Source organism: Lynx canadensis, chromosome B3 (assembly GCF_007474595.2).
Source record: "Lynx canadensis isolate LIC74 chromosome B3, mLynCan4.pri.v2, whole genome shotgun sequence".
Taxonomy (NCBI): domain Eukaryota; kingdom Metazoa; phylum Chordata; class Mammalia; order Carnivora; family Felidae; genus Lynx; species Lynx canadensis.
Genome location: NC_044308.2, coordinates 27,262,638 through 27,290,345, shown reverse-complemented (window position 1 = coordinate 27,290,345; position 27,708 = coordinate 27,262,638). Strand labels below are relative to the sequence as shown.

The following is a 27,708-nucleotide window of genomic DNA, read 5'->3' as shown; positions in this document are numbered from 1 at the left end:
TACAGTGGTCTTGAGAAGTTTGCTCTAAAGGACAGGAGAGAAATTGGGCAGTGGCTAGAAACCTCTGTGAAGACAGAGAGATTAAAGTTTTTATTTTGAGGTAATTATAGATTTACATGTACCTTTTACCCATTTTCATCCAATGGTAACATCTTGCAAAATTATGGTACAATATCACAACCAGAATATTCACATTGACACAGTCAAGATACAGATATTCCATTATTGTGAGGACTCCTCATGTAGCCCTTTTATAACCACACCCACATCCCTTTTGCCTGTATCACTTGCTTTACACATGGCAACCACTAATCTGTTCTCCATCTCTATAACTTTGTTATTTCAAGAATGCCAAACATACAGAATCATACAATGTATAACCTTTTGGGATTTGCTTTTGTTTTTTTTTTTAACTCATTACTTTCACTCTGTAGTTTCATGCTAGTTGTTGTATATATCACTAGTTGTGCCTTTCTACTGATGAGTAGGATTCCATGGTATAGATGTACCACAATTTGGTTAACCACTCATCCGTGGACAGACATTTGGGTTGTTTCCAGTTTTGGATTATTATGGATAGAGCTGCTGTGAGCATTCATGTACAGGTTTTTGTGTGAATATATAAGTTTCATTTATCTGCTGGGATAAACGTCCAGGAGGGCAATCGCTAGGTTGTATGGTGGTTTTTTAAGAAACTGTCAAACTGCTTTCTAGAGGGTCTGTGCAGTTTTATATTCCCACCAGAAGTGTATGAGGGGTCCAGTCTCTGCATCCTCTGCCAGCATTTGCTGTTGTCTCTATTTTGTTCATCTTAGCTATTCTCATAGGTGTGTAGTGATATATCATAGTTTTAGTTTGCATTTCCCTAATGGCTAATGATGTTGAACATTTTCTCATGTGCTCATTTACTATCTGTATATCCTCCTAAGTGAAGTGACTCTTAATATCTGCACTTACTTGATATTTTTTAATTTTTAATTTTCCTTTCTGTTGAGTTTTGAGAATTCTTTATTATTATTATTATTATTATTATTTAGAAATATTTTTTAAAAATACCAGTATAGTTAACATATAGTGTTATATTAGTTTCAGATGTACGATACAGTAATTCAACAATTCCATACATCACCCAGTGCTCATTGGGACAAGTGCACTCCTTAATCTCCATCACCTGTTTCACCCATCCCTCACGCCTCTCCCTTCTGGTAACCATCAGTTTGTTCTCAATAGTTAAGATTCTGTTTCTTGGTTTGTTTCTGTCCCTCATTTCCCCCCCTTTGTTCCCTTGTTTTGTTTCTTAAATTCTACATATGAGTGAAATCATAGTATTTGTCTTTCTCTGACTGACTTATTTCACTTAGCATATACTCTCTAGCTCCATCCATGTTGTTGCAAAGGGAAAATTTCATTCTTTTTAATGGTTGAATAACATTCTGTTGTATATATACTATTTTTTCTTTATCCATTCATCTATCCATTCATCACTTGGGCTATAATTTGTCTATTTTAAATAATACTGCTATAAACATCAGAGTTCATGTATTCCTTTGCATTAGTGTTTTTGTATTTGTTTTGTCAAATAACAAGTAATGTGATCCCTGGATCATCGGTTTATTGTATTTTTAACTTTTTGAGGAAACTCCATACTGTTTTCCAGAGTGGAGTTTTCAGTCGGCATTCCCACCAACATGCAAGAGGGTTCTCCTTTGTCCACAGCCTCACCAACTCTTGCTGTTTCTTATGTTATTGATTTTAACCATTATGACAGGTGTGAGGTGACATCTTATTTTAGTTTTGATTTGTGTTTCCCTGATAGTGAATGATGTTGAGCATCTTTTCATGTGTCTGTTGGCTGTCTGTATGTCTTCTTTGGAGAAATTTCTGCTCATGTATTCTGCCTATTTTAAATTGGATAATTTGTTTTTGGGTGTTCAGTTTTATAAATTATTAATACACTTTGAATACTAACCCTTTATCATATATGTCTTTTGCAAAGTTCCAATTCTGTAGATTGCCTTTTGGTTTTGTTGATTGTTTCCTTTGCTGTGCAGAGGCTTTTTATTTTGATATAGTTTATTTTCACTTTTATTTCCCTTGCCTCTGGAGACATATCTAGTAAGAAGTTGCTGTGGCCAAGGTCAAAGAGGTTGTTGCCTGTTTTCTTCTCTAGGATTTTATCTTATGTTTAGGTCTTTCATCCATTTTGAATTTATTTTTGTGTTTAGTTTTCTTTCCTCTTCTATATTTTGGAATAGTTTGAGAAGAATAAGTATTAACTGTTCTTTAAATGTTTAGTAGAGTTCACCTGTGAAGCTGTCTGGGTCTGGAATTTGTTGGGAGTTTTTTGATTACTGATTCAGTCTCCTTGCTGGTAATTGGTCTATTCAAATTTTCTATTTCTTCCTGTTTCAGGTTTGGTGGGTAATATGTTTGTAGGAATTTATCCATTTTTTCTAGATTGTCTAATTTTTTGGCATATGGTTTTTAATAACATTCCCTTACAATTGTATTTCTGTGGTGTTGGTTTTTATTTCTCCTATTTCATTTGTAATTTTATTTATTTGTGTCCTTCTGTTTTTTGATGAGTCTGGCTAGAAGTTTATGAATTTTCTTTAGCTTTTGAAAGAACCATCTGTTTCATTTATTTGTTCAAAAAAAATTTTTTTTTAGTTTCTGTATCATTTATTTCTGCTCTAATCTTTATTATGTCCTTCTTTCTGCTGTTTTTGGGTTTAGCAAACAAGTTCTTTCTCTAGCTTCTTTAGGTATAAGCTTAGGTTGTTTATTTGAGATTATTCTTGCTTCTTGAGGTGCCCTGTATTACTATAAACTTCCCTTTTTAGAACTGCTTTTGCTGCATCCCAGAGGTTTTGGACTGTTGTGTTTTTATTTTTTCTGTTTACTTTTTGATTTCTTCTTTGATTTCTTAGTTAACCCATGTTATTTAAATTCCATGTATTTGTGGTCTTTTCAGGTTTTTTCTTGTGGTTGACTTCTAGTTTCATAGCACTGTGGTCAGAAAAGGTGCATGGTATGACTTCAGTCTTCTTGTATTTGTTTAGGCCTGTTTTGTGGCCTAATATGTGATCTATTCTGGAGAATGTTTCATGTGCACTTGAAAAGAATGTATATTCCGCTGTTTTAGGATGGAATGTTCTGAATATATCTGTTAAACCCATCTCCTCCAGTGTGTCATTCAGAGCCATTGTTTCCTTGTTGATTTTATCTTCAGATGATCTGTTCATTGATGTAAGTGCGGTGTTAAAGTCTCCTACTATTATTGTATTACTATCAATTAGTTCCTATATGTTTGTTATTAACTGTTTTATGTATTTGTTGTGTACATGTGGTCCTATGTATTTTATGTATTTGGGTGCACAAATATTTACAATTGTTATATCTTGGTGGATTGTCCCCTTTTATAATTATATGGTGTCCTTCTTTGTTTTTATAGTCTTTATTTTAAATATTTTGTCTGATGTAAGTATTGCTAATCTGACTTTCTTTTGCTTTTGTTTTTATTTTTAAATCTGGCTTTGTTTTTACACCTATTTGCATAATGAAAGTTTCTTCATCCCCTCACTTTTAATCTGCAGGTGTCTTTAGGTCTAAAATGATTCTTTTGTAGGCAGCATATAGATAAGTCTTGTATTTTTATCCATTCTGTCACTCTATGTCTTTTTTTTAAACTTTATTTATTTATTTTGAGAGAGAGAGAGGTGGGGGAAGAGGGACCAAGAGAGGGAGAGAGGGAGAATCCCAAGCAGTCTGCACTGTCAGTGCAGAGCTCGATGTGGGGCTCAAACCCACGAACCATGAAATCATGATCTGAGCTGAAGTCAACAGTCAGATGCTTAACCAACTAGCCACCCAGGCACCCCTGTCACCTTATGTCTTTTGATTAGAGTGTTTAGTCCACTTACATTTAAAGTGATTATTCCTGGGGGCACCTGGGTGGCTCAGTCGGTTGAGCGTCCAACTTCGGCTCAGGTCATGATCTCATGGTTCATGGGTTCAAGCCCCATGTCGGGCTCTGTGCCAACAGCTCTGAGCCTGGAGCCTGCTTCAGATTCTGTGTCTCCCTCTCTCTCTGCTCCTCTCCTGCTTATGCTTTGTCTCTCTGTCTCTCAAAAATGAATAAATGTTTAAAAAGTTTAAAAAAAAAACTAAAAAAAATAAAGTGATTATTCCTGGATATGTATTTATTGCCATTTTCTTACTTGTTTTGTGCTTATTTGTGAAGTTTTTTTATGATCCTTTCTTGTTTCTTTCATGGTTTCCTGGTTTTCATTAATGATATATTTGAATTTCTTTTTCTTTATTCTTTGCATATCTATTAGTGTTTTTTGATTTATGATTATCATTAGGTTCATATATAAGATATTATGCATATGGCAGTCTATATTAAGTTGATTTCACTTAAGTTTGAACCCATTTTTTTACTCCTCTCCTTCCCATGTTTTAGGTATATGGTGTCATATTTTACCTCCTTTTATTTTGTGAGTTCCTTGACCAGTTTTTTAACAGAAATATTCATTTTTTGTTTTTTGTTTTTGTGTTTGCTACTTTCATATTGTTACTTTTGGTTTTCCCTTTCCACTCAAAGAGTCCCCTTTAATATTTCTTTCAGGGCCAGTTTAGTGGTCATGAACTCCTTTAGTTTTTGTTTGGGAAACTCTTCATCTCTGGTTCGATTGGCTGCATATTTTTCCCACTCAGCGTTTTGAATATATCATGTCATTCCTTCTGGCTTGCAAAGTTTCTGCTGAAAAGTCCACTCATTGCCATATGGGGTATATAACTGTCTTCTTTTGTCTTGCTGCTTTTAAATATTTTTCTTTATCACTACATTTTGCCATTGCAAAATGTTTTTGTGGATCTGCTTTTGTTGATTTTGTTGGGGGTTCTCTGTGCCTTCTGGATGTGGATATCTGTTTCCTTCCCCAGATAAGGGAAATTTTCAGCTATTATTTCTTCAAATAAATTTCAATAATAAAAAATAATTTTCTGCCCCCTTTCTCTCTCATCTTCTGGGACTCTTATAATATGAATGTTATGTTTGATACTGAGTTCAAACGGAGTCACTGAGTTCCCTAAGTCTATTGCCATTTGTTTTTCATTTGTTCAGCCTGATTACTTTCTATTACTCTGTCTTCTAGGTCATTAATTCATTTTTTCTGCTGCTTCTGATATGCCTCGATTCGAGAGACTCCCTGAAAACAAACCACCAGAGTCCAGAGTCAAAGCCAAGTGGCAAGGGTCGTTTATTGCAGGTTCGAACCCGGTCCTCCGCGCACTCGTTGCCGGTGACGCTAAGAGGCCCCGAGCGAGGATCTTACAGCTTCTTTTATAGACAGGCACAAACAAGTTAGGGATTTTTCGAGGTTACAGAGCTGTTATTGGTTGACATTTAAATTTGAACACTCAGCAGAACTTGATTGGTTCCCGCCTTTTTTTCAAACCACTCAGCAGAACTTGATTGGTTCCCGCCTTTAGGTCAGACCACAACCGGGCAGCCCTGGCTGGTTTCAGGAATGGTGGAGGGGGGGGGGAGGCCTTTTCTTTGCAGCTGTGAGTACACCTGGTAATTTTTCTCTTAGTCTCTCACTTCCAGCCTGGTGTTCATTCCATCAAGCATGTCTCTCATTTTGTTTATTGAACTATTCATCTCTACTGTACTATTCCTTATCTCTGTGTTAAAGGTTTTACTGATGTCTTCCACTTTTTTCTCAAGGTCAACAAGTATCTTTACGATCAGTCCTTTAATTCTTTATGAGGCATATTACTTATATATGTTTTGCTTAGATCTCTGACTATGGCCCTGTCATGTTCTTTCATTTTTTCAAATTCCTCTGTTTTCTCATTTTGTTTAAGTCTCTGTGCCTGTTTCTCTTAGGAAAGTCATCTCTGTCTCTGTTCTTGCAGTATAGTGTCACCTGTTCCCAGGGCCTGTTGCTTCTGGGAGTATCTCCAATATGTGCTGCATGAACTCTGCTGTTGTTTCCTGGCCACTTTATCCTTTAGGCCAGTCATCTGCAGAGGCTCATTTTGCCTGTTATGGGCAGTGTTTTGTCCCTGGCCTGAATATGCTGAGTTTTAATTAGGCGTGTGCTGGTCTGCTTTTGAAATGAGACCTGTTGAGGGGCACCTGGGTGGCTCAGTCAGTTAAGCATCCGACTTGGCTCAGGTCATGATCTCACGGTTTGTGGGTTTGAGCCCCGCATCGGGCTTTGTGCTGACAGCTTAGAGCCTGGAGCTTGCTTCAGATTCTGTGTCTCCCTCTCTCTCTGCCTCTCCCTTGCTTGTGCTCTCTCTCTGTCAAAAATAAATAAACATAAGAAAGAAAGAAAGAAAGAAAGAAAGAAAAGAAAGAAAGAAAGAAAAAAGAAAAAAGAAAAGAAAAAAGAAAAGAGACCCGTTGCCAGCACTGCTGAAACCAAGACCCCACAAAACTCCCAGGCTGGGAAATGTGGTGTGGGCAGGGGTTTTGGTTGGTCTTCTGGGGGAGGAGGCTACTTCATTGGGACTGGGGTAAGCATGACTGGGAAGGGAGGTTCCACCATAGCCTGGGGGACAGGTACTGGTGAAGCAAGTTAGATAGCCTAGTGTCAATGCTGCACTGGTTTCTGCAGGTAGCCCTGTGTTTATGCTGAGAGATGGGGAGGGGGGTGGAGAATGGCACCTGCTAGTTCCTTTGTTCCTAGAGGAATCTCTCGGTGAATGCTGCCTCTCTGGGATATGCTCTGAGATGAACAAATGACCTCCCTTCTGTGGGCCCCAGGTGTTTTCAGATCGCTGTTTCCACACTGTAGGTCCACATGCTATTTCCTCTGCCCTCTCTCCAAGAGCAGCCTCAATGCTCTTCAGGCATTCCCTGAGCCAAAGCTTCTGACCTTTAAAACTCAAGGCTTTAAGCCCTGCTGGTTGGAAGAACTCACAAAATTTGGCTCCTCTTGCTTTCCAAGCCAGTTGCTTTGGCAATTTGTCTTCCTTGTGTGGACTCCCTTGTGCTTTAATCTGTCTTTGCCCTTCTCTGGGACCATGGCTCCCTCCCCACTGCAGCAACCATGATCCATTTCTCTCTCAAACTGTGTCTCTGCACTTCCCACCTTCTTTGATATGGCCTGTTCTCTACCTTTAGTTTTGGAGTGTAGTTATGGAGAAGTCAGGTTATTTCTGAGGTATTTAGGATGATTTAATGGTTATCTAGTTGTATTCATGAGCTGAGCTGAGCCTAGGATCCTCCTACTCTGCCACCATCTTCTCTTCCCTGAGAGTTCTTTATGTATTCATATCCTTTCCTGGATATGTGATTGGCAAGTATTTTTTCCAAGTTTGTGGTTTGTCTTTTCATCCTCCTAACAGTCTTTCACAGAGAAAAAAATTATAATATTGGTTAAGTCCAATTTATCATTTTTTTTCTTTTTATGGATCGTGTTTTGGTGTCAAGTTTAAGGTTGTTTTTTTGTTTGTTTTGTTTTTGTTTTTGCCTAGCCCTATATCTAAAGATTTTCCCCTATGTTTATTTGTAAAACTTTTATAGTTTTACATTTTACATTTAAATGTGTGTTGCGTTTTTTAAAAATTTTTTAATGTTTATTTATTTTTGAGAGAGAGAGAGAGAGAGAGAGAGAGAGAGAGAGAGAGAGAGAATCTGAAGCAGGCTCTAGTCTCTGAGCTGTCAGCACAGAGCCTGATGCAGGGCTCGAACCCATGGACCGCGAAATCATGACCTGAGCTGAAGTTGGACACTTAACTGACTGAGCCACCCAGGCGCCCCAGTGTGTGTTGTGTTTTGAGTTAACTTTTATATAAGTTATGGGAAATAACTAAAGGTTCTTTTTCTTTTGCCCATGGATATCCAGTTGCCCCAGCACAATTTGTTGAACAGGTTGTCTTTCTTATGTTAAATTGCCTTTGCACCTTTGTCAAAATCAACTGGGCATATTTTCATGGGTCTATTTCTAGGTCCTCTGTTCTGTTCTGTTGATCCATGTATGTATGTATGAGTCTGCTCACACCACACACTCTTAGTTACTGTAACTAAGAGTAACAGTAACTGTATAGTGTAAGTCTTGCATTTTGATAGATTGGTTCCTCCCATTTTAATCTTTTTTTCCCCAAATTACATTAGGTATTCTAGATTATTTGCCTTCCCATATGATATTTTGAATTCTATATCTATAAAATATCTTTCTGGAATTTGATAGGAATTGCATTAAATCTGTATATAAATTTGGAGAGAATTGACATGTTTACTATGTTGAGTCTTCCAATCCATAAACATAATTTATCTTTTAATTTATTTAGTTGTTTGATTCCTTTCATCAGTGTTTTATGGTTTCTAGCATATGAGTCAGTACATGTCTTTTTGGATGTACATCTAAATATTTAATTTTTTAGCAACTGTAAATTGTATTTTCAATTTTGGTGTCAACATGTTCATTGATAGTATATGGAAGTATAGATTTTTAAAATATTATCTTGTATCCTGTGACCTTGATGAACTCACTTAGTTCCATGAGGATATTTTTGTCGATTACTTGGAATTTTATTATGTAGAAAATCATATCATCTGCAAATTGGGGCAGTTTTATTTCTTCCTTTCTACTCTCTCTACCAACCCCCCCCCCTTTTTTTTGCCCTATTGCACTGGCTAGATATTCTTGTACTATATTGAATATCAGTGATAAGAGTGGAAATCCTTGCCTTGTTCTTGATCATAGCAGGAAATCTTCAAGTTTCTTTGTATTAAGTATGTTGTTAACTATAGGTTTTTTGTAGATATTCTTTATCAAGTTGAGGAAGTTCCCCACTATTCCAGTTTTCTTCAAATTTTTAGCATGAATGGGTATTGAATTTTGTCAAATTGATATGATTATAACAATTGATATGGTTTTTCTTCTTTTGCCTGTTAACATGGTAGATTATATTGATTGATGTTTTTATTAGCTTTATTGATATATAATTATCATATAATATGTCCATTTAAAAGGTACAATTCAATGATTTTCACTATATCCACTGAATTGGATGGTGATAGCCACAATCTATTTTGGGGCACTTTCACTAACCCAAAATAAAGCCCCATATGTATGGTCAGTCCTCATTTTCCTTGTATCTTTCACTCCTCTCCTAATGGCAACCACTAATCTACTTTCTGTCTTGGTAGGTTTGTCTATTCAGAAGACTTCATGTATAAATGGAATGAGGCAATATGTGCTCTTTTGTGACTGGCTTCTTTCACTTAACAGTGTTTTAAAAGTTCATCCATGTCATAGTATGATCAGTATATTATTCATTTTCATTGTTGAATAGTATTCTATCATATGGATATACCACATTTTATTTACTCATTAATAATGGACATTTGGGTTGTTTTTACTTTTTGAGGGTTATGAATAATGCTCCTATAAACATGTACGTGTTTTTTTTGTGGGCATGTGCCCCATTTCTCTTGGTTATCTACCTAGAAGTAGAATTATTGATTCATATGGTAAGTGTATAGTGAACATTGATCAATTTGTGAATCCTTAACTAGTTTTGCATCTCTGGAATAAATTCTACTTGGTCATGGTGTATATTATATACTTGTGAAGTTCCTTTGCTAATATTTAATTATTTTTGTGCCACATCACTCCCATCCTTCCATCCTCTCTCAATCACTACTAAAGTGATTACCTGCTCTTCTGTTCTTCTTCTTTCTTTCTTTCTTTCTTTTTCTTTCTTTCTTTCTTTCTTCTCCTTCCTTCCTTCCTTCCTTCCCTCCCACCCCCTTCTCCCTCTCTCACTGTTTGTTTCTTCCTTCCTTCCTTCCTTCCTTCCTTCCTTCCTTCCTTCCTTCCTTCCTTCCTCTTTCTTTCTTTGCTTCTTTCTTTTCTTTCTCATACTGCCTCTGATTTTGGTATAAGGATAACACTAACCTCATAAAATTAATTGGGAAGTGCACCTCATCTTCTTGCCTCTGTCTGATTTTGGTATAAGGGCAACAGTAACTTCATAAAATTAATTGGGAACTCTTCCCTATTCCCAACCTCATCTTCTATTTTCTAGAAGAGATTGGGTAGAATTGGTGTTATTCTTCTTTGAATGTTTGTTAGAAGTTTGCAGTGAAATCATCTGGGCCTAGAGATTTGTATTTTGGGAATTCAAAAATTCAAAATCAATCTACTTAGTAGTTGTAGGATTATTCAAATTATCTATTTTATATTGGGTGAATTGTACTCATTTGTGCTTTTTGATAAATTGGTCCCTTTCATATAAGATGCCAAATTTATGTGTGCAGAGTTGTTCATAATGTTCCATTATTGTCCTTTTCATGTCTGTAATGTCTGTAGTGATGTTCCCCATTTAATTCCAGACATGGGTAATTTCTATTCTTTTTTTCTTTGTCAGTCATAGTAGAGGTGTTTGTCAATTCTATGGATATTTAAAATTTTTTTAATGTTTATTTTTGAGAGAGAGAGAGAGAAAATGCACATGGGAGAGAGGCAGAGAGAGAGGGAGACACAGAATCTGAAGCAGTCTTCAGGCTCTGAGCTGTCAGCACAGAGCCTGATGCAGGGCTTGAACTCACAGACTATGAGATCATGACCTGAGCTGAAGTTGGATGTTTAACCAACTGAACCACCCAGACACCCCTCTATTGAGGTTTTAAAAGAACAGGTTCTTTGTTTCATTTATTTTCTCTGTTGCTTTTCTGTTTTCTAGTTCATTGATTTTTACTCTTATATTTATTATTTTCTTACTTCTGCTTTCTTTGGTTTATTTTGCTCTTCTTTTTCTAGGTTACTAAGATGAGAATTGGTTAATTTGATGAGAGTTTAGATTATTGATTTGAGACCTTTTCTTCTTTCCAGAATGAACATTTAATGCTGTAAACTTCCCTCTCATCACTGCTTAGCTTTATTCCACAGATTTTGAAATGTTATATTTTAATTTTGTTTAGTTCAGTACAATTTTGATTTCCCTTGAAACTTCCTCTTTGACTTCTGGGTTATTGAGAAGTGTGTTGTTTAATTTTCAGGTATGCAGATTTTCTGCTTGTCTTTCTGTTATTAATCTCTGATTTGATCACGGCTACAGAACACACTGTGTGTTTTCAATTCTTTTAAATTTTCTGAGGTTTGGGTTGAGAGATCCAACATGGCAGAGAAGTAGGGGGATCTGAATTTACCTCATCCCTCAAACACAGCAATGTGGAGGCCAAAGGACTCTGAATTCCAAGAGTCCAGGCTGCAGAGTGACAGAGATGTCTCCAGGGACCCACGGGGACAACCTGGCAGGCCATAGGTGCATGATTGTGAACTGGGAGAGATAAAATGGATGGCATAGGCACTGATGGGAGGGATTCCTCTTCTGCAGAGAGACAAAGGGAAGAGAAATAGAGGCTGTGGAAGGACAATATCTGGACAAGAGAAAAACCACAGACTGGGACGGAGAAAGAGCCAGTTGCTAACTGTGGGGCTTTCTCTGGACTGGGGCCAGCTGCCCCGTTTGTGCACCTGGGGAGGAGGGGAGCCAGCCCCTGGTTCATTAACTAGTTCAGAGGTGCAGTCCACAGTGGGAGAAAGCAATACCCTCCCTGGAGTGCTGTAGGAAGAAGGTATATAACTGTTCAAGGGACAAAGACTGCCTGCACCCACCAGCCAGAGGCCATACATTGATGGCATGGAGTGGCACTTCCCTGAAACTGGGGTGCACAGGGGGACCCTTTAAGACATTGGGGTTTAAATCCCAGCCAAGAGCCAGGGAGGCACAGGAGTTGGTGGAGTGGGACAAACTGCTTCATTTGCACCTGTGGCACTGCGAGGACGGCCTGAACAGAGTGGTCTAGGACACCCAGTCCATGGGTGTTGCCATTTTTCTCCCTATCACCAACAAGGTGGGGCTTCAGGGAATTGACAGTGGGCCCACAGTGGAGGCAGGACTGGTGCACACCAAACCATGCCCCTCCATGCCAGGTAACTGCATATCTACTGAAGCAGTATTGATGCTGATGAACCAGACAGCCCCTCCTCCAGACCAGCACTGCCACCAGTTCCAAGGCACCCAGCAGTTTTGCATTTTTTGATTTAATTCTTGGAAAATTCATAGTATATATATGTTTTTTTCTTCCTTTTATCCTTATTTCTTCCCTCTAGTCTGGTTATTATGGTTGTTGGTTTGTTTAAGCAGACATATTTAATCTATTCTCTTTATACCTGTTCTATATCTCCTTATTTATTCCCCCCCCCTCTGGATTAAGCCATATAATTTATCTGCTTGGTCAATTTTCTTTTATTTCAACTCCCCCCCCCCCATTGGTTTGTTGTAGCTGGTATTTTTGGTTGTTTTGTTTTGTTTTTTGTTTTTGTTTTTTGCTTGTTTGTTTTTTGTTTATTTGTTTTTTGTTGTTTTTTGTTTTGTTTGTTTTCTTTTCTAGGGCTACTTCAATGAACAAATCAAAGCACACCTGATGGAGGGTCCAAAACATCACTATGGGGAGGGAGATAAAGCAACCAAAGTCACAACAACAGAGAGCAAGGAACACACTCCAAAAAAGCACCTCCTGAAGGGCCAGGCCCTGGACAGTATATGACCCCTCTTTAATATAGTAGTGCTCACAGGTGCAGGACACATAACAAGCTTTTAAAACACATAAGGGACAGAAAACTAGCCAAAATGATGAAACAGAAGAATTCTCCTCAAAAGAAATTCCAGGAAGAAATGACAACTAAAGAATTGACGAAAACAGACATAAACAATCTAACTGAACAGTTATTTAGAATGATAGTCATAAAATTAATTACTAGGCTTGAAAAATGGATAGAAGACAGCAGAGAATCTATTGCTGCAGAGATCAAGGAACTAAAAAATAGTTATGATGAATAAAAATGCTGTAAATGAGGTGTAAAATAAACTAGACATAGTGACAGTGAGGATTGAAGAGGCAGAGGAGAGAAAAAGTGAAGTAGAAAATAAAATTATGGAAAAAGATGATACTGAGAAAGCTGAGAGAGAGAGAAAAAAATTCTACACCACAAGGGGAGAATTAGGTAACTAAGTGATTCAATGAAACATAATATCTGTTATCATAGGAGTTCCAGAAGAAGAAAGAGAGAAAGGGGCGGAAAGTGTACTTGAACAAATCATAGCCAAGAACTTCCCCAGTTTAGGGAAGGAAACAGACATTGAAATCCAGGAGGCACAGAGAACTCCCTTCAGCGGTAACTTGAATTGATCTTCTGCATGACATATCATAGTGAAACTGGCAAAATAGAAGGATAAAGAGAGAATTCTGAAAGCAGCTAGGGACAAACAGGCCTTAACCTACAAGGGTAGACACATAAAGGTAGTAGCAGACCTATCTACTGAAACTTGGCAGGCCAGAAGGGAGTGGCAGGAAATACTCAATGTGCTGAATAGGAAAAATATGTAGCCAAGAATCCTTTATCAAGCAACACTGTCATTCAGAATAGAAGGAGAGATAAAGGTTTTCCCAGACAAACAAAAACTGAAGGAGTTCATCACCACTAAACCAGACCCTAAGGGGGAGCTCTGTGAATGGAATGTTGCAAAGATCAAAAAGTACCAGAGACACCACTACAAGCATGAAACCAACAGGATAACACAATGACTCTAAATCCATATCTTTGAATAATAACACTGAATGTAAGTGGACTAAATGCTCCTATCAAAAGACATAGGTTATAAGAATGGATAAAAAAACAAGACCCATCTATTTGCTGTCTATGAGAAACCCATTTTAGACCTGAGGACACCTTTAGATAGAAAGTGAGGGGATGGAAAATCATCTATCATGATACTTGTAAGTCAAAAGAAAGCTAGAGTAGCCATACTTATATCAGAAAAACTAGATTTTAAACTAAAAGTTGTAACAAGAGATAAAGGGCATTATATCATAATTATGGGTCTATTCATCAAGAAGAGCTAACAATTATAAATGTTTATGCACCCAATTCAGAGGAACCCCAATATATAAAACAATCACAAACCTAAGCAATCTTATTGGTAAGAATGTGGTAATTGCAGGGATTTTAATACTATACTTACAACAATGGACAGATCATCTAGGCAGAAAATCAATAAAGAAACAATGATCCTGAATGACACACTGAACCAGGTGGACTTGACAGATATATTCAGAACTTTTCACCCTAAAGCAGCAGAATACACATTCTTCTCGAGTGCACATGGAATATTCTCCAAGATAGATCACATACTGGGTCACAAAACAGACCTCAATAAATATAAAAGAATTGTGATCATACCATGCACATTTTTAGATCACAATGCTATGAAACTTCAAATCAACAACAGGAAAAAGTGTGGAAAACCTCCACATGCATGGAGGTTAAAGAACATCCTACTAAGGAATGAACAGTCAACCAGGCAATTAAAGAAGAGATTCAAAAAATATATGGAAAAAATGGAAATGAAAATACAACAGTCAAAAACCTTTGGGGTGGAGCAAAGGCAGTCCTAAGAGGAAAATACATTGCAATCCAGGCCTATCTGAAGAAATAAGAAAAATCCCAAATACAAAGTTCTAACAGCACACTTAAAGGAACTAGGAGCAGAACAGCAAAGACACCCCAAGGCCAGCAGAAGAAGAGAAATAATAAAGAGCGGAAATAAACAATATAGAATCCAAAAAACCATAGAACAGATCAATGAAACTAAGAGCTTGTTTTTTGAAAAAATAAACAAAATTGATAACCCCCTAGCCAGACTTCTCAAAAAGAAAAGAGAGAGAACACAAATAGATAAAATCATGAATGAAAATGGACTTACCACAACCAATCCCTCAGAAATACAAACAGTTATCAGAGAATACTATGAAAAATTATATGTCAACAAACTGGACAATCTGGAAGAAATGGACAAATTCCTAGACACCCACACATTGCCGAAACTCAAACGGGAAGAAATAGAAAATTTGAACAGACCCATAACTAGTGAAGAGATTGAATCAGTTATCAACAGTCTCCCAGCAAATAAGAGTCCTGGGCCAGATGGCTTCCCAAGGGAATTCTACCAGACATTTACAGCAAAGTTAATACTTTTCCATCTGAAGATATTCCAAAAAATTGAAATGGAAGGAAAGCTTTGGCTCATTCTATGAAGCCAGCATTACCTTGATTCCAAAACCAGACAGAGACCCCACAAAAAAGGAGAGTTACAGGCCACTATCCCTGATGAACATGGATGCAAAAGTTCTCAACAAGATACTTACAAATTGAATTCAACAGCATATAAGAAGAATTATCCACCATAATCAAATGGGATTCATTTCTGGGCTGCAGGGCTGGTTCAGTATTCACAAATCAATCAATGTGATACATCACATTGATAAAAGAAAGGATAAGTACAATATGATCCTGTCAATAGACACAGAAAAAGAATTTTGACAAAATACAGCACCCTTTCTTTTCAACTTCTTTTAACATTTATTTTTCAGAGACATAGAGTGTGAGTGGGGGAAGGGCAAAGAGAGAGGGAGACACAGAATCTGAAGCAGGCCCCAGGTCTGAGCTGTCAGCACAGAGGCTGATGCGGGGCCCAAACCCATAAACCACGATATCATGACCTGAGCTGAAGTCAGACGCTTAACCGACTGAGCCACCCAGGTACCCCACAGCATCCTTTCTTAATAAAACCCTCAAGAAATTCTGGATAGAAGGAACATACCTAAACATCATAAAAGCCCACAGCTAATATCATCCTCAATGGGGAAAAACTGAGAGCTTTCCCCCTGAGATCAGGAACATGACGGATGTCCACTCTCACAACTGTTGTTTAACATAGTGTTGGAAGTCCTAGCATCAGCAATTAGACAACAAAATGAAATAAAAGGCATCAAAATTGGCAAAGAAGATGTCAAACTTTCACTTTCCACAGACAACATGATACACTACATGGAAGGCCAAAAGACTACTAGAACTGATACATGAATTCAGCAAAGTCTCAGGGTACAATATCAATGTACAGAAATCGGTTGCATTTCTCTACACTAATAATGAAGCACCTGAAAGAGAAATCAAGGAACTGATCCCATTTACAATTGCACCAAGAACATAAAATACCTAGGAATAAATCTAACCAAAGATGTAAAAGATCTGTATGTTGAAAACTATAGAAAACTTATGAAGGAAATTGAAGAAGACAAAGAAACAGAAAAACATTCCATGCTCATGGATTGGAAGAATAAATATTGTTAAAATGTCAATACTACCCAAAGCTATCTAAACATTCAATGCAATTCCAATAAAATTGCACAAGCATTCTTCTCAAAGCTAGAACAAACAATCCCCAAATTTATATGGAACCACAAAAGACCCTGGATAGCCAAAGTAATGTTGAAAAAGAAAACTAAAGTGGGAGGCATCATAGTACCAGGCTTTAGCCTGTATTACAAAGATGTAATCATCAAGACAGTATGATATTGGCATAAACACAGACGCATAGACCAATGAAATAGAATAGAGAACCCAGAATTGGACCCACAAATGTATGGCCAACTAATCTTTGACAAAGCAGCAAAGAGTATCCAGTGGTAAAAAGACAGTCTGTTTAGCAATGGTGCTGGGTGAACTGGAGAGCAACATGCAGAAGAATTAAACTAGACCACTTTCTTACACCATACACAAAAATAAACTCAAAATGGATGAAAGACCTAAATGTGAGACAGGAAAACATCAAAACTCTAGAGGAGAAAACAGGCAACAACATATTTGACCTCAGCCGCAGCAATTCTTGCTTGACATATCTCCAAAGGCAAGGGAATTAAAAGCAAAAATGAACTATTGGGACTTCATGAAGATAAAAAGCTTCTGCACTACAAAGGAAACAATAAACAAAACTAAAAGGCAACTGATAGAATGGGAAAAGATATTTGAAAATGACATATTAGATAAAGGATTAATATCCAAAATCTGTAAGGAATTTACCGAAGTCAACACCCAAAAACAAATAATCCAGTGAAGAAATGGGCAGAAGACATGAATAGACACTTTTCCAAAGAAGACATCCAGATGGCCAACAGACACATGAAAAGATGCTCAATGTCACTTATCATCAGGGAAATACAAATCAAAACCACACTGAGATACCACCTCACACTGGTCAGAGTGGCTAAAATGAACAATTGCACTGTTGGCAGGAATGCAAACTGGTGCAGCCACTCTGAAAACAGTGTGGAGGTTCCTCAAAAAATTAGAAATAGAGCTACCCTATGACCCAGCAATAGAACTACTAGGAATTTATCCAAAGGATACAGGAGTGCTGATTCATAGGGGCACATGCACCCCAATGTTTACAGCAGCACTATCAACAAGAACCAAATTATGGAAAAAACCTAAATGTCCATCAACTGATGCATGGATAAAGAAGATGTGGTTAATATATACAATGGAATACTACTTGTCAATGAGGAAGAATGAAATCCTGCCATTTGCAGCCACGTGGATGGAATTAGAGGGTATTATGCTAAGTGAAATAAGCCAGAGAAAGACAGATATCATATGTGTTCACTCATATGTGGAACTCGAGAAACTTAACATAAGACCATGGGGGAAGGGAAGGGGAAAAACAAAGAGGGAGGGAGGCAAACCGTAAGAGACTCTTAAATACAGAGAACAAACTGCGTGTTGATGGTGGGGGGAGAGGGGAAAATGGCTGATGGGCATTGAGAAGGGCACTTGTTGACATGAGCACTGGGTGTTGTATGTAAGCAATGAATCATGAGAATCTACCCCCAAAACCAAGAGCACACTGTACACACTGTATGTTATCCAATTTGGCAATAAATCATATTAAAAAATAAATTTTCTGAGGTTTGTTTTATGGTCCAAGGTGTAGTATATCTTGGTATATGTTCTATGGGCACTTAAAAAGTATGTTCTGCTGTTGTTGGGTGGAGTATTCCATATGTGTCAATTAGATCCTATTGGTTGATGGTGTTATTCATTGCTTCTATATCCTTGCTGATTTTCTGTGTGGTGGTTCTATTAATTGCTGAGAGGGAAATGAAATTTCCAACTATAGAACTGTACATGTGTCTTTCTTCTTTCAGTTCCATTAGTTTTTTGCATCACATATTTTGCAGTTCTGTTGTTTGGTACATACATATTTAAGATTTCTGTGTCTTTTTAGTAAATTGACTCTTTTATTATTATATAATGTCTCTCTTTGTACCTAATAATTTTTCTGAAGTCTATCTTATATCAATACAGCCAGTTGTGCTTTCTTTGGATTAATGCTTGAATATCTTTTTCCATTCTTTCACATTTTAGCCTACTTATATTATTTTTGAAGTAATTTTTTTGTAGACTGTATATAGCTGAATCATGTTTTATAATCCACTCTACCAGTCTCTGTCTTTTAATTATATTTATACCATTTATATTCAATGGAAGTTTAATGTTAGGAATGTGGGTTAATTGTCTTATTTTGTAATTCCGTTTTGATTTATCTCCTGTATTTTTGAATATATCTCTTTTGTAGCTTTTTCAAGTCGTTTCTCTAGGTGTTAAATTATATATACAATACTTGTCATAGTGTTATCATTTTATCAGTTTGAGTTAAATTTAGAAAAACCTTACCCCTCTCTATATCCTTTTACTTCCTCCATTTGTGATAAATTTGTCTTAAATATTTCCTCTACATAGATTTATAACTACATCAAAGAGTGTTACAATTTTTGCTTCAAAATCAAACATAATTTAGAAGATCCAAGAGGAGAGGAAAATGTTATATTTACCCATTTCTTGTTTCCATTTTTTCTTTTTTACCTTCCTGATGCTCCAGAATTCCTTCCTTTAGCTGTCCTTTTATGTTTCAATAACTTCCTTTAGCCATTCTTTTAGGATAGTTCTTTTAGTTTTGTCCATCTAAGAATGTCTGATTTCATCTTCATTCTTGAAGGATATTTTCACTGGATAGAAGATTCTAGGTTAATAGTTTTTATTTTTTCATTACTTGAAAAAATATTCCACTTCTTCTGTCATTTGAATTGTTTTTACTGTCTAGGTATATTGTCATTTGCTAGTGGTTTCAAGATTTTTTCTTTGTCTTTCTTTAGTCTTCAGAAGTTTGTCTATTTTATGTCTTGATGTGGATTTCTTTGAATTTATCATTTTTTAATATCATTAAGTGTCTTGGATCTGTAAGGTTTATGTGTTTTGCCAAATTTGGGGAGTTTTCAGCCCTTATTTCTTTAAATGCTTTTTCATCTACACAGTCTTTCTCTTCTTCTGGGATTCTGATTACATGAATGTTAAATATCTTATTATTGTCCCACATGTTTCTGAGGTTCTGTTAATTTTTTAAAAACTATCAGATTGTATTTCTGTTGTTCTGTCTTCCAGTTCATCAGTTCTTTTCTCACCACCCCCCTCCATTTTTGGTGGGTGTTCATCTTTGAGTGTTAATCTTTGAGTGTTAATTTTGATTTTGATTTTGAGCTCATCTTTGAGTGTTAATTTTGCTATTGTTTTTTTTTTCCACTTCTATTTGGCTCTTCTTTTCTGAGACTGTTTCTATGTGGGATTTTCTCTTTTCCCCCCATTTGCTTCAAGTGTCTGTTATTGCTTGTTGAAGTGTTTTTATTTTGGCTGCTTTAAAAATTTCAGTCAGATAATTCTAACATCTTTTATTTAATTGTTTTCTTCTATTTTTTTCAAGTTGAGGTTTTCCTGGTTATCACTGTGACAGTTGATTTTTTTTAATTAAAATCTTTTGAGTTTCATTGAACATTTTGGGTATTATGAAACTCTGTATTCCTATTTAAAGTTTCTTTTAGCTGACTTCCTCTGACACCACACCAGCGGAAAGTCCTGGTACTGTGCCATTGCTTCCAGGTGGGGTTAGATGTTCAAGTTCTTCACTTGGCTTCAGTTTACATCTGGATGAGGAAGGATTCTCTATTTCTGGGTGAGGATGGGGCTCTGGCTCCCCACTGGGCCTCTGCTGATACCATCCTGGCTGGAAGGGGGTAAAGCACCATATTACTTCTTATGTGGCTTCTAGTGACACCATTGGGGGTGCCCTCATTACTGCCAAGCAGTGGTTAAAGTCTTGACTTTCCTCTTGGCCTCCTCTGACATCTTAGCAAAGATGGGGAGGGGTTCTTTTTATTGTAGGGAGGGGTGAAGTTTAGGTTCCCAGTGTGTGGTTTCTGCCTACACAGGGGTTGAGGGGTGTGTAGGGATCAGGTGGGACTACCTAGCACCCAGTAGAGGTGAACATCCCAGATCCCCATAAGTCTTCTCTGACACCAATAGGGATGGGGGCCTGGGTCCTTTATTTCAGCCTGGGGAGGGTGGAGGTTTAGACTCCCCACTTGGCCTTTGCTGTCTTGGGTGGATATGGGTTTGCAGTGTTTGGCTCCAGTTATTTTAGGCAAGCAGTTATTGCCTAAAAGTTTTCTGTCCTGCTAAGCTGCACCTTAACTACTCCTTTGGTTAGAAAAAGTAGGCTTTAGGGGAGCCTCGGTGGCTCAGTCTGTTGAGCGTCCAACTTTGGCATCAGGTCATGATCTCACAGTTCGTGAGTTTGAGCCCCACGTCGGGCTCTGCTGACAGCTCAGAGCCTGGAGCCTGCTTCAGATTCTGTGTCTCCCTCTCTCTGCCCCTTTCCTGCTCATGCTGTGTCTCTCTCTCTCTCTGTCTCTCAAAAATGAATAAATGTTTAAAAAAAAAAAGCATGCTTTTCTTGGGACTTTTTTGGTCTGTGCTTGTTGGTCTTTCCAGGTTGCCAACTTCTTCAGCACCCTTTCTGGGATATATGAGGCAAAATAAAAATTCAGGGGCCTCACTGCTCTGTCATTTCTTGGGTCCCTAACCAGTTTTCTTTCTTCTCTCTACCTTTCAGAGTCTTCTTATGGTTGCTTTATACAAAATGTCAGGTTTTTCATTGTATTTATCAAGAGAAAGAGGGAAAAGTAGGTCTACTCTGTCTTCCTGGGAGCAGTAGTCCTGAGATGTATCTTTATAGTGTTGGCAGATATCACAGTATGTTTCCATGCTGGCCTGAATTCTTCACGAGAGAAGAATTGCAACAATACAACTGAGTAGGTGAGAGTGGGAGGCTCCAGTGTACCCAGTAGGGTTGCAAACTGTTGTGTACTTGGGAGGCTGGACATTTTATTCTCATTCCTACTAGTTTTGTCAGTGTGCCAATTCTGGGACTTTTGCTATCGGAGACATTCATCACCTTCACTGTTCTCTGCTTTGAATCTCAGTGTCTGGCTCCTGCTTGGGCTCCCAGGTCAGCATCTTCCTGCTGAGTTTGGCCAATAGGAAGCTCTGCTGGGAGATTGAGGGATGGGGAGAGGTAAGCTGGTACTTCTTACCACTCCACTCTGCTTTGGGAGGCATCTCTTCTGGCACTCCACCTTCTTTCAGAAAGGCCCACCATGGTTTCTGCACTCACCTTCTTCCTCTGCTCCTCAGCTATGGTGGGGTGGAAATTTCCCCACTGTTGCTAATTGCTAGCCTTTGGTGAGTGTCACAGCATGTCCACCTCTTGTGTAACCAGTTTCCACGGTTAGGTCTTCAGCTTCTATTTCCTTCTTGGACCCTGGTTGATTCAGTCAGTGAAGGAAGGAAGAGGCAAAGGCAGCAGCTGAGGTTGAAAAGGAGGGAGGGTGTATGGGATTTTAAGGAGGGAGATGGAGGAGAACAGGAATGAAAATTGCCCTGGGAGATGTGTTAAAATTGTTGGGCAGTTTTAAGACCCAGTGGGAACACTGCACACAGAAGTCATGTAAAACTGTCAGGACCACAGAGGGTTCTCTATGGCTACATTCAGCTGCTTAGATGCTGGCACAGGGAAGGAAAGCCAATGTTGGGGTTTTTGCCATGGGTGGCAGACAGACCCCAGGGTAGCCCCCATGATCCCTACTGCCTGGTGGTCATGTCCTTGTGTGATTCCCTCCCCTGAGTTAAAGGTAGGCCTTGTGCCTGGCTTCCAACCAGTAGGATATGGCAAAGGCAGTTGATGGGATGTCGCTCCTGTTGTTGTGTTACATTATGTAAAATTTTGCCTTGCCAGTGGATTCACTCTGGAGACTCATGGTTGCTTGATGAAGTGAGCAGACATGTTGGAGGAGTCCACATGGCAAGGAACTGCAGGAACCTGTAGAAGGTGAGGGTGGCTTCTGAGAGCTTAGTGTGTGGTCTCTAGTCCACAGCTAGCAAGAAGCCAGAGCCCCAGTCCTGTAGGACCAGGAAGTGAATTCTGCCAACATTGAGTCATCTTGGAAGCAGATTTTTCCCTCGTTGAGCCTCTAGATAAGAAAAAAAGCCTGATGACACCTTGAGATCCTTAGAAAATGACCCAGCTAAGCCTGCCCCAACACCTGACCCACAGAAACCCTGAGCTTATAAACATGTGTTGTTTTAAGCTTACCAATTTTGTATTAATTTGTTATGCAGCAATAGAAAACTCACACATCAGGTGAGCTTGACAGAATGAGTTGGGGCAAGTAGGAGGAGAGGGTTTGCTGGGAAGAGGAGTGGGGACAGGGGGTGTTTGGCTGATGAAGAAGCAGAGAAGCTCCCTGCCATTGAGGTGATCACATAACTGAGAGTCCAGGGGGTGGGAAGCATCATCTCTGTAGATGTTGAAACCAAAATATGACAAAGGTAAAACAAGACCACAAGCTATGATTCAGATCTTCCAAGAATGAAGAGATATGACCAGGAAGATATTAGTTGTTTCAGTAAGGGGTTGGTGGGGCATTCCAATGACATGTTCTAAAGCAGCTGGAATACTTTAGGGATGGGAGAAGATTGCAGTGGAGAGCAAGGAGGATACCTTTCCAAACTCTTGGTAGGGCTAACTACATAATTTCTGGAGCCCCATGCAAATGAAAATGTAGGGCTCCTTTTTCAAAAAACAGGAAAAGTGTGATGTTAAGAGTATTAAAATGTAAAGCTTTTTCCTTTCTTCCACACTCTTTTTCTTGACTTGTCACAGTATTTTAAAATGTCATTATTCTAAGGAAGGAAAAATTAAAAATCTAAATTATTAGCATGAATGTCATCCCTGATCTTTATTTTGAAGTATAATTTTAAATGCAAATATGAAAGCATTTAACTTGTAGGTGGGATCAGGAAAGTTGTAAAGTTTGTATTTTGCAGTTCATACATGCATGTGGACTTTGTTCTTACCAGACAATGAGAGAATTGCACTAAACTAATGTAAATGTATTTACTTTACTTTTTGATACAGGCATATTCTACCAACACTCCACCTTCTTCTTACTGATGAGTGAGTCACAAGGAGTGGTGAATCCATGTATTGTAACCATTGAACCCATAGTCATGTACATTGCTTCTCAGTGTTGCAAATCCTGCTCAACCAAAGCTCACAACGAGGGTTGGGTTCAAAGCAACCATTGAAAGCAAACCATTCTGCTGCAAATCAAAGGTTATTGCTGGGGTTATGGGATGCTAGCAAATGTAAAAGAATAAAATTGTAATGGTTAGAAATATAATCCAAGAGTAGGACATCATAACCTTTTAATTTTACTTTCAATAAGCAGTTGTTTTCATTTTAATAGTAGGTATTATTTTCTCATTACAAAGGTATTAATTTGTTAGATGCAAAACCCATAAAACCATAGCATAGACAGGAACAAAGGAGAAAGCCCCCACCATCCAGAGGTACTCATGTTTCAGAGGCTGAGTCTTTTTGGCCTTCTGTTCTATGAAAATTCTATGTATATATTTATATCAAGAAAAATATCATAGTTTATCAATGTTTTTTCTGTATCCTTAATTTTCCCCCATATCAATCAATATCCTTATAGAGCATTTTAGTTGAATAGCATTTCATACTGCACACATATTACAACTTAAATAATGCTTCAGAGAGAGACTGCATGGATTCCATATGGATTCCCCAAAGTGCAAACAATATTTCCAGTTTGCTTTTCATCAACAGTGGTTTCTTTCTGGCTGACCTGGTGAGAAGAGTGACAACGGAACATGCATCTAGAGAACAAAGATGGTGGGCTGACCTCTGGTGTGCTGGAGATGGAGCTACATCAGTCATCTGCTCCTATGTGTGCTGGCCTGGGAAGGCCAGGGCTGGCGGTACCTGCCACCAGCAACCGCAGGCTACTGCAGGGAGTCAACAGGGTAGACCCCACATCCCCCTACTCCAGGAGGGCAACTGGGCAGAGCTGCTTGGCTTCTGTGGACCAGGATTTTGGTTCATTCCTCACAGAGCAGAGGTGAGTTTATAATAGTTTTATCTGGTAAATGTGGAAGTCACAGATATTGTGTTTTATGAGTGTAGTTCCCCTATTTTTTGTGGGAAATTTTCAGATATTATACAAGGAATGCAAGAATCTTTCTATCATTAGATCACTTTCCTGGCCTGTTTCAAATGAATGCTCTTTCTAAAATGTAGCTAACATAACTCCAAAAGATTATAAAAATAGAAAAGAGTTTTTAGCATGAACTTGGAATTTATTATATTATTTTAAGATGTTAAAAGTATTCCATGATTTTAAAAAGCACATGCTGTATCCTTATATGCTTATATATATGTATCTTGAAATATGCTTTATTCCTATAAATGTCAAGTGAATCATTTCAATATTGTTTTTCACGTTAGAAAAATCTTGATTTACATTAAAAAAACTTTTTATAAACCCTTAAATATTTACCAAAGTAAAATAATAAATAGGTATAAAAGTGTGCTATAAGTGTCTATTCATACCCATGTAGGGACATACTGGTTACCCTGCAGATCTGGGTATCCTGGTCCCTACAGGCAAGAAGTCCTGCTTGGGGCAGTTGCTTAGCCAGAACCCATGCAGTACCAGTGGTCTAATGTTGAAAAAGGCAAAGATCACAGAAATACATACAAGTGTGGTATATAGCCCTGCCACTTGTCTGAGACTGCCTTCTCAGGTCCTAGCTCTGCATGGCATCTGCTTTGATGCTTGGGAGTTTGCTGTCATCAGCATCTTTGGCTCAAGCTGCTCTGCTGCTGTGTTCCTGTGAATATAGAATGTTGGCACAGTAGGTGTGTGGGGATGGGGAGAGGTACCTGCCCATGAGTGTGCCTCTCTGGAGCTGAGTAGGGGATTGTCAGTGCCTGGCCCACCTGAACCAGTAAAGGGCTGCAGGTATGGTGGGGCTGGGTCCACTTGTCAAGGCATGCGCACAGGGCTACCTAGCCCATGGGAGAGCTTCCCACTGGGCTGGGGTGGGTGGGTAGCTCCCAGCTGTGAGGGCCAGCTTTATTTTGTAAAGGGCTAGAGGAGGCCATTTCCTGTTTGTGTCCCACACCTGGAACTGTGGGGGTGGGGCAGCTCCTTACCTGGGAGGCCCTAGAGAGATAAAATAAGTTGGCCATGGCTCCAAGCCACACTCCACTACCCCAACTGTGCAGGCAGCTAGGAGCAGGCAAAGGAGAAGGGCCCCTCCACCACCACCCACTGCCTCAGGTTGGCTGAGGCTGGGTGTGAGGCTGGCTTTCTCACATCCTCGATTGACTGTATGTAGATTTACACCTGGATATAGGAGAGAGCTATGGGCTCCACCTGAGTCAGAGTAAAAGGACAAATCTATATACAACCATATCTCAGAGATTTTCTGATTAGGTTCCAGACCACCACAAGAAAGCAGATATCTCAATAAAGCAACTCAAATGAGTTTTTTGTATCACAGTGAAAATAAAAGTTATGACTACACTATACTGTAGTCTAATAAAGTGTGCAATAGTATTATGTCTACAAAAACAATGTGTATATCTTAATTAACAAATACTTTATTGCTTAAAAATGGTAACCATCAAAGATGGCTGAGAAGTAGGGGAACCTGGATTTCCCTTGTCCCTCAAACACGGCTGTATTGAGGTCAGATCACTTGGAACACCCAGGAAATCAACCTGCGGAGTGGCAGAAGGATCTCTGCAGGTGGAGGGAGACATTGGAGGGATTGAGGTATGTGTATATGAATTGGGGGAGATAAAATGGCATAGGCAAGGTGGGGAGGGAACCCCTTTTGTGAACAGACAAAAGGGAGAGAAAGAGAGAGGGATTCAGTATCTACTTAGCATTAGAGGAAAACCTCTTCAGACCATGGACTGGGGAATGAGAAATATGGAGAGTGCTGGTTTCCATTTTGCAAACAGCCTTAGGAGCTGAAACTTAGAGGTATGAAAGTGCCCGACTTTCTCTGGACTGGAGCCGGCTGTGTGTGCACGCCTGGCGGGAGAAGGAGCCAGCCCAGGGTGCTGTAGCAATCTCAGGGGCTCACTGGGAGAGAATAGTCCCTTTCTTCCAGTACTGTGGGAAGAGGATTTATTGCCTCCCCAGGACAAAAGACCCTTTGGTGGCAGCCAAAGGCCTTTTATCAGCAGGGCTGAGGGGCCCTACAGCTGGACAGGGTCCCTACAGTGCAGGACCGTTTAAGACATCAGGGTTTGAATCCCAGTCGAATGCCTAGAAGGCGCAGGAGAACTGTGGAGCAGGGCAAGCTAACTGTGCTATTCTGTGATGGCTGCCTAAATAGCATGGTTTGAGACCCCCGGTTGGGAGAGAGTTTGGAGCGTTGGCCATTTTTCCCCCAAACACCAACATGGAGGGACTTCAGGGAAGCAGCACAGCAGTCCCCCAGTGGAGGCGGGCTTACACCAAACCCCGCTCCTCCATGCCTGGCAACTGCTTTTCTACTGGAGCTAGACTGACTGAGCCAACGCAGCCAACCTCTCCTCCAGGTCAGCATAGCCACTGGTCCAAGGCACAACCAGACAACTGTTCTTTGTTTTTGTCTGTTTGTCTCTCTGTCTGTTGGTTTGTCTGTTCTTCTATTCTCTCTACCTTCTTCTTTTTTTTTCTTTTGGAATCAGGCTCATAGTTTCTGATTTGTTTTTGGTCAATTCATATATATATATAATTTTTTTCTGCTTTTTTTGCTGTTTAGTCAGGCATTTTTACTCTTTTTACCCCTTTCCAATATCTTCTTTTTCTTTATTTTATTTTCTCTCTCTCTGGATTAAGACTTATACTCTCTGTTTAGTCTTCTTTTCTCCCTTTTCATTTTTCTCTTTGTGTGGGATCAGGCTTCCCCCCCCTTTCCTTTTTTTATAGGGCTACTTCAATGAACAAATCAAAGCACAACTGGTTGAAGGTCCAAACACTCCAGCACTACAAGAAAGGAGGAGCTTTGAAGAGGACTGACCAGTGGGATAGAGCAGCCAAAATGCCACAATAGAGTGTATGCAACACACCAAAAAATTCCTGAAGTGCCAGGCCCTGGATAGTGTATGACCCCTACTTAATATAGTAGTACTTGCAGGTACGGGACATATAACAAGCTATTAAAACATGTAAAAGACAGAAACCTAGCCAAAATAATGAAACAGAAGAACTCTCCTCAAAAGAAAATTCAGGAAGAAATGACAGCCAGAGATTTGCTCAAAACAGATATAAACAATATATCTGACAACAATTTAGAATAACAGTCATAAGACTACTAGCTGGGCTTGAAAACACACAAGACACCAGAGAAAACCTTTCTACAGACACCAAAGACCTAGGAACTAGTCAGGATAAATTTAAAAATGTTATAACTGAGATGCAAAACAAATGATACAGTGACTGCAAAGATGGAAGAAGTGGAGGAGAGAATAGGTTAAGTAGAAGATAAACTTACAGAAAAAAAATTAAGCTGAAAAAAAGAG

General features: G+C 38.8%; 1 protein-coding gene across 1 annotated transcript in view; it reads left to right on the top strand.

Moving 5' to 3' along the window:
* The first annotated feature begins 23,996 nt into the window (after nucleotides 1-23,996).
* The window catches only part of OCA2 (OCA2 melanosomal transmembrane protein), a 408,608-nt gene continuing 404,896 nt past the window's right edge, over nucleotides 23,997-27,708 (top strand). The window contains exon 1 of the mRNA XM_030317586.1: nucleotides 23,997-24,244. Coding sequence (XP_030173446.1) covers nucleotides 23,997-24,244 — 248 coding nt within the window. The remainder of the gene's footprint in view (nucleotides 24,245-27,708) is intronic.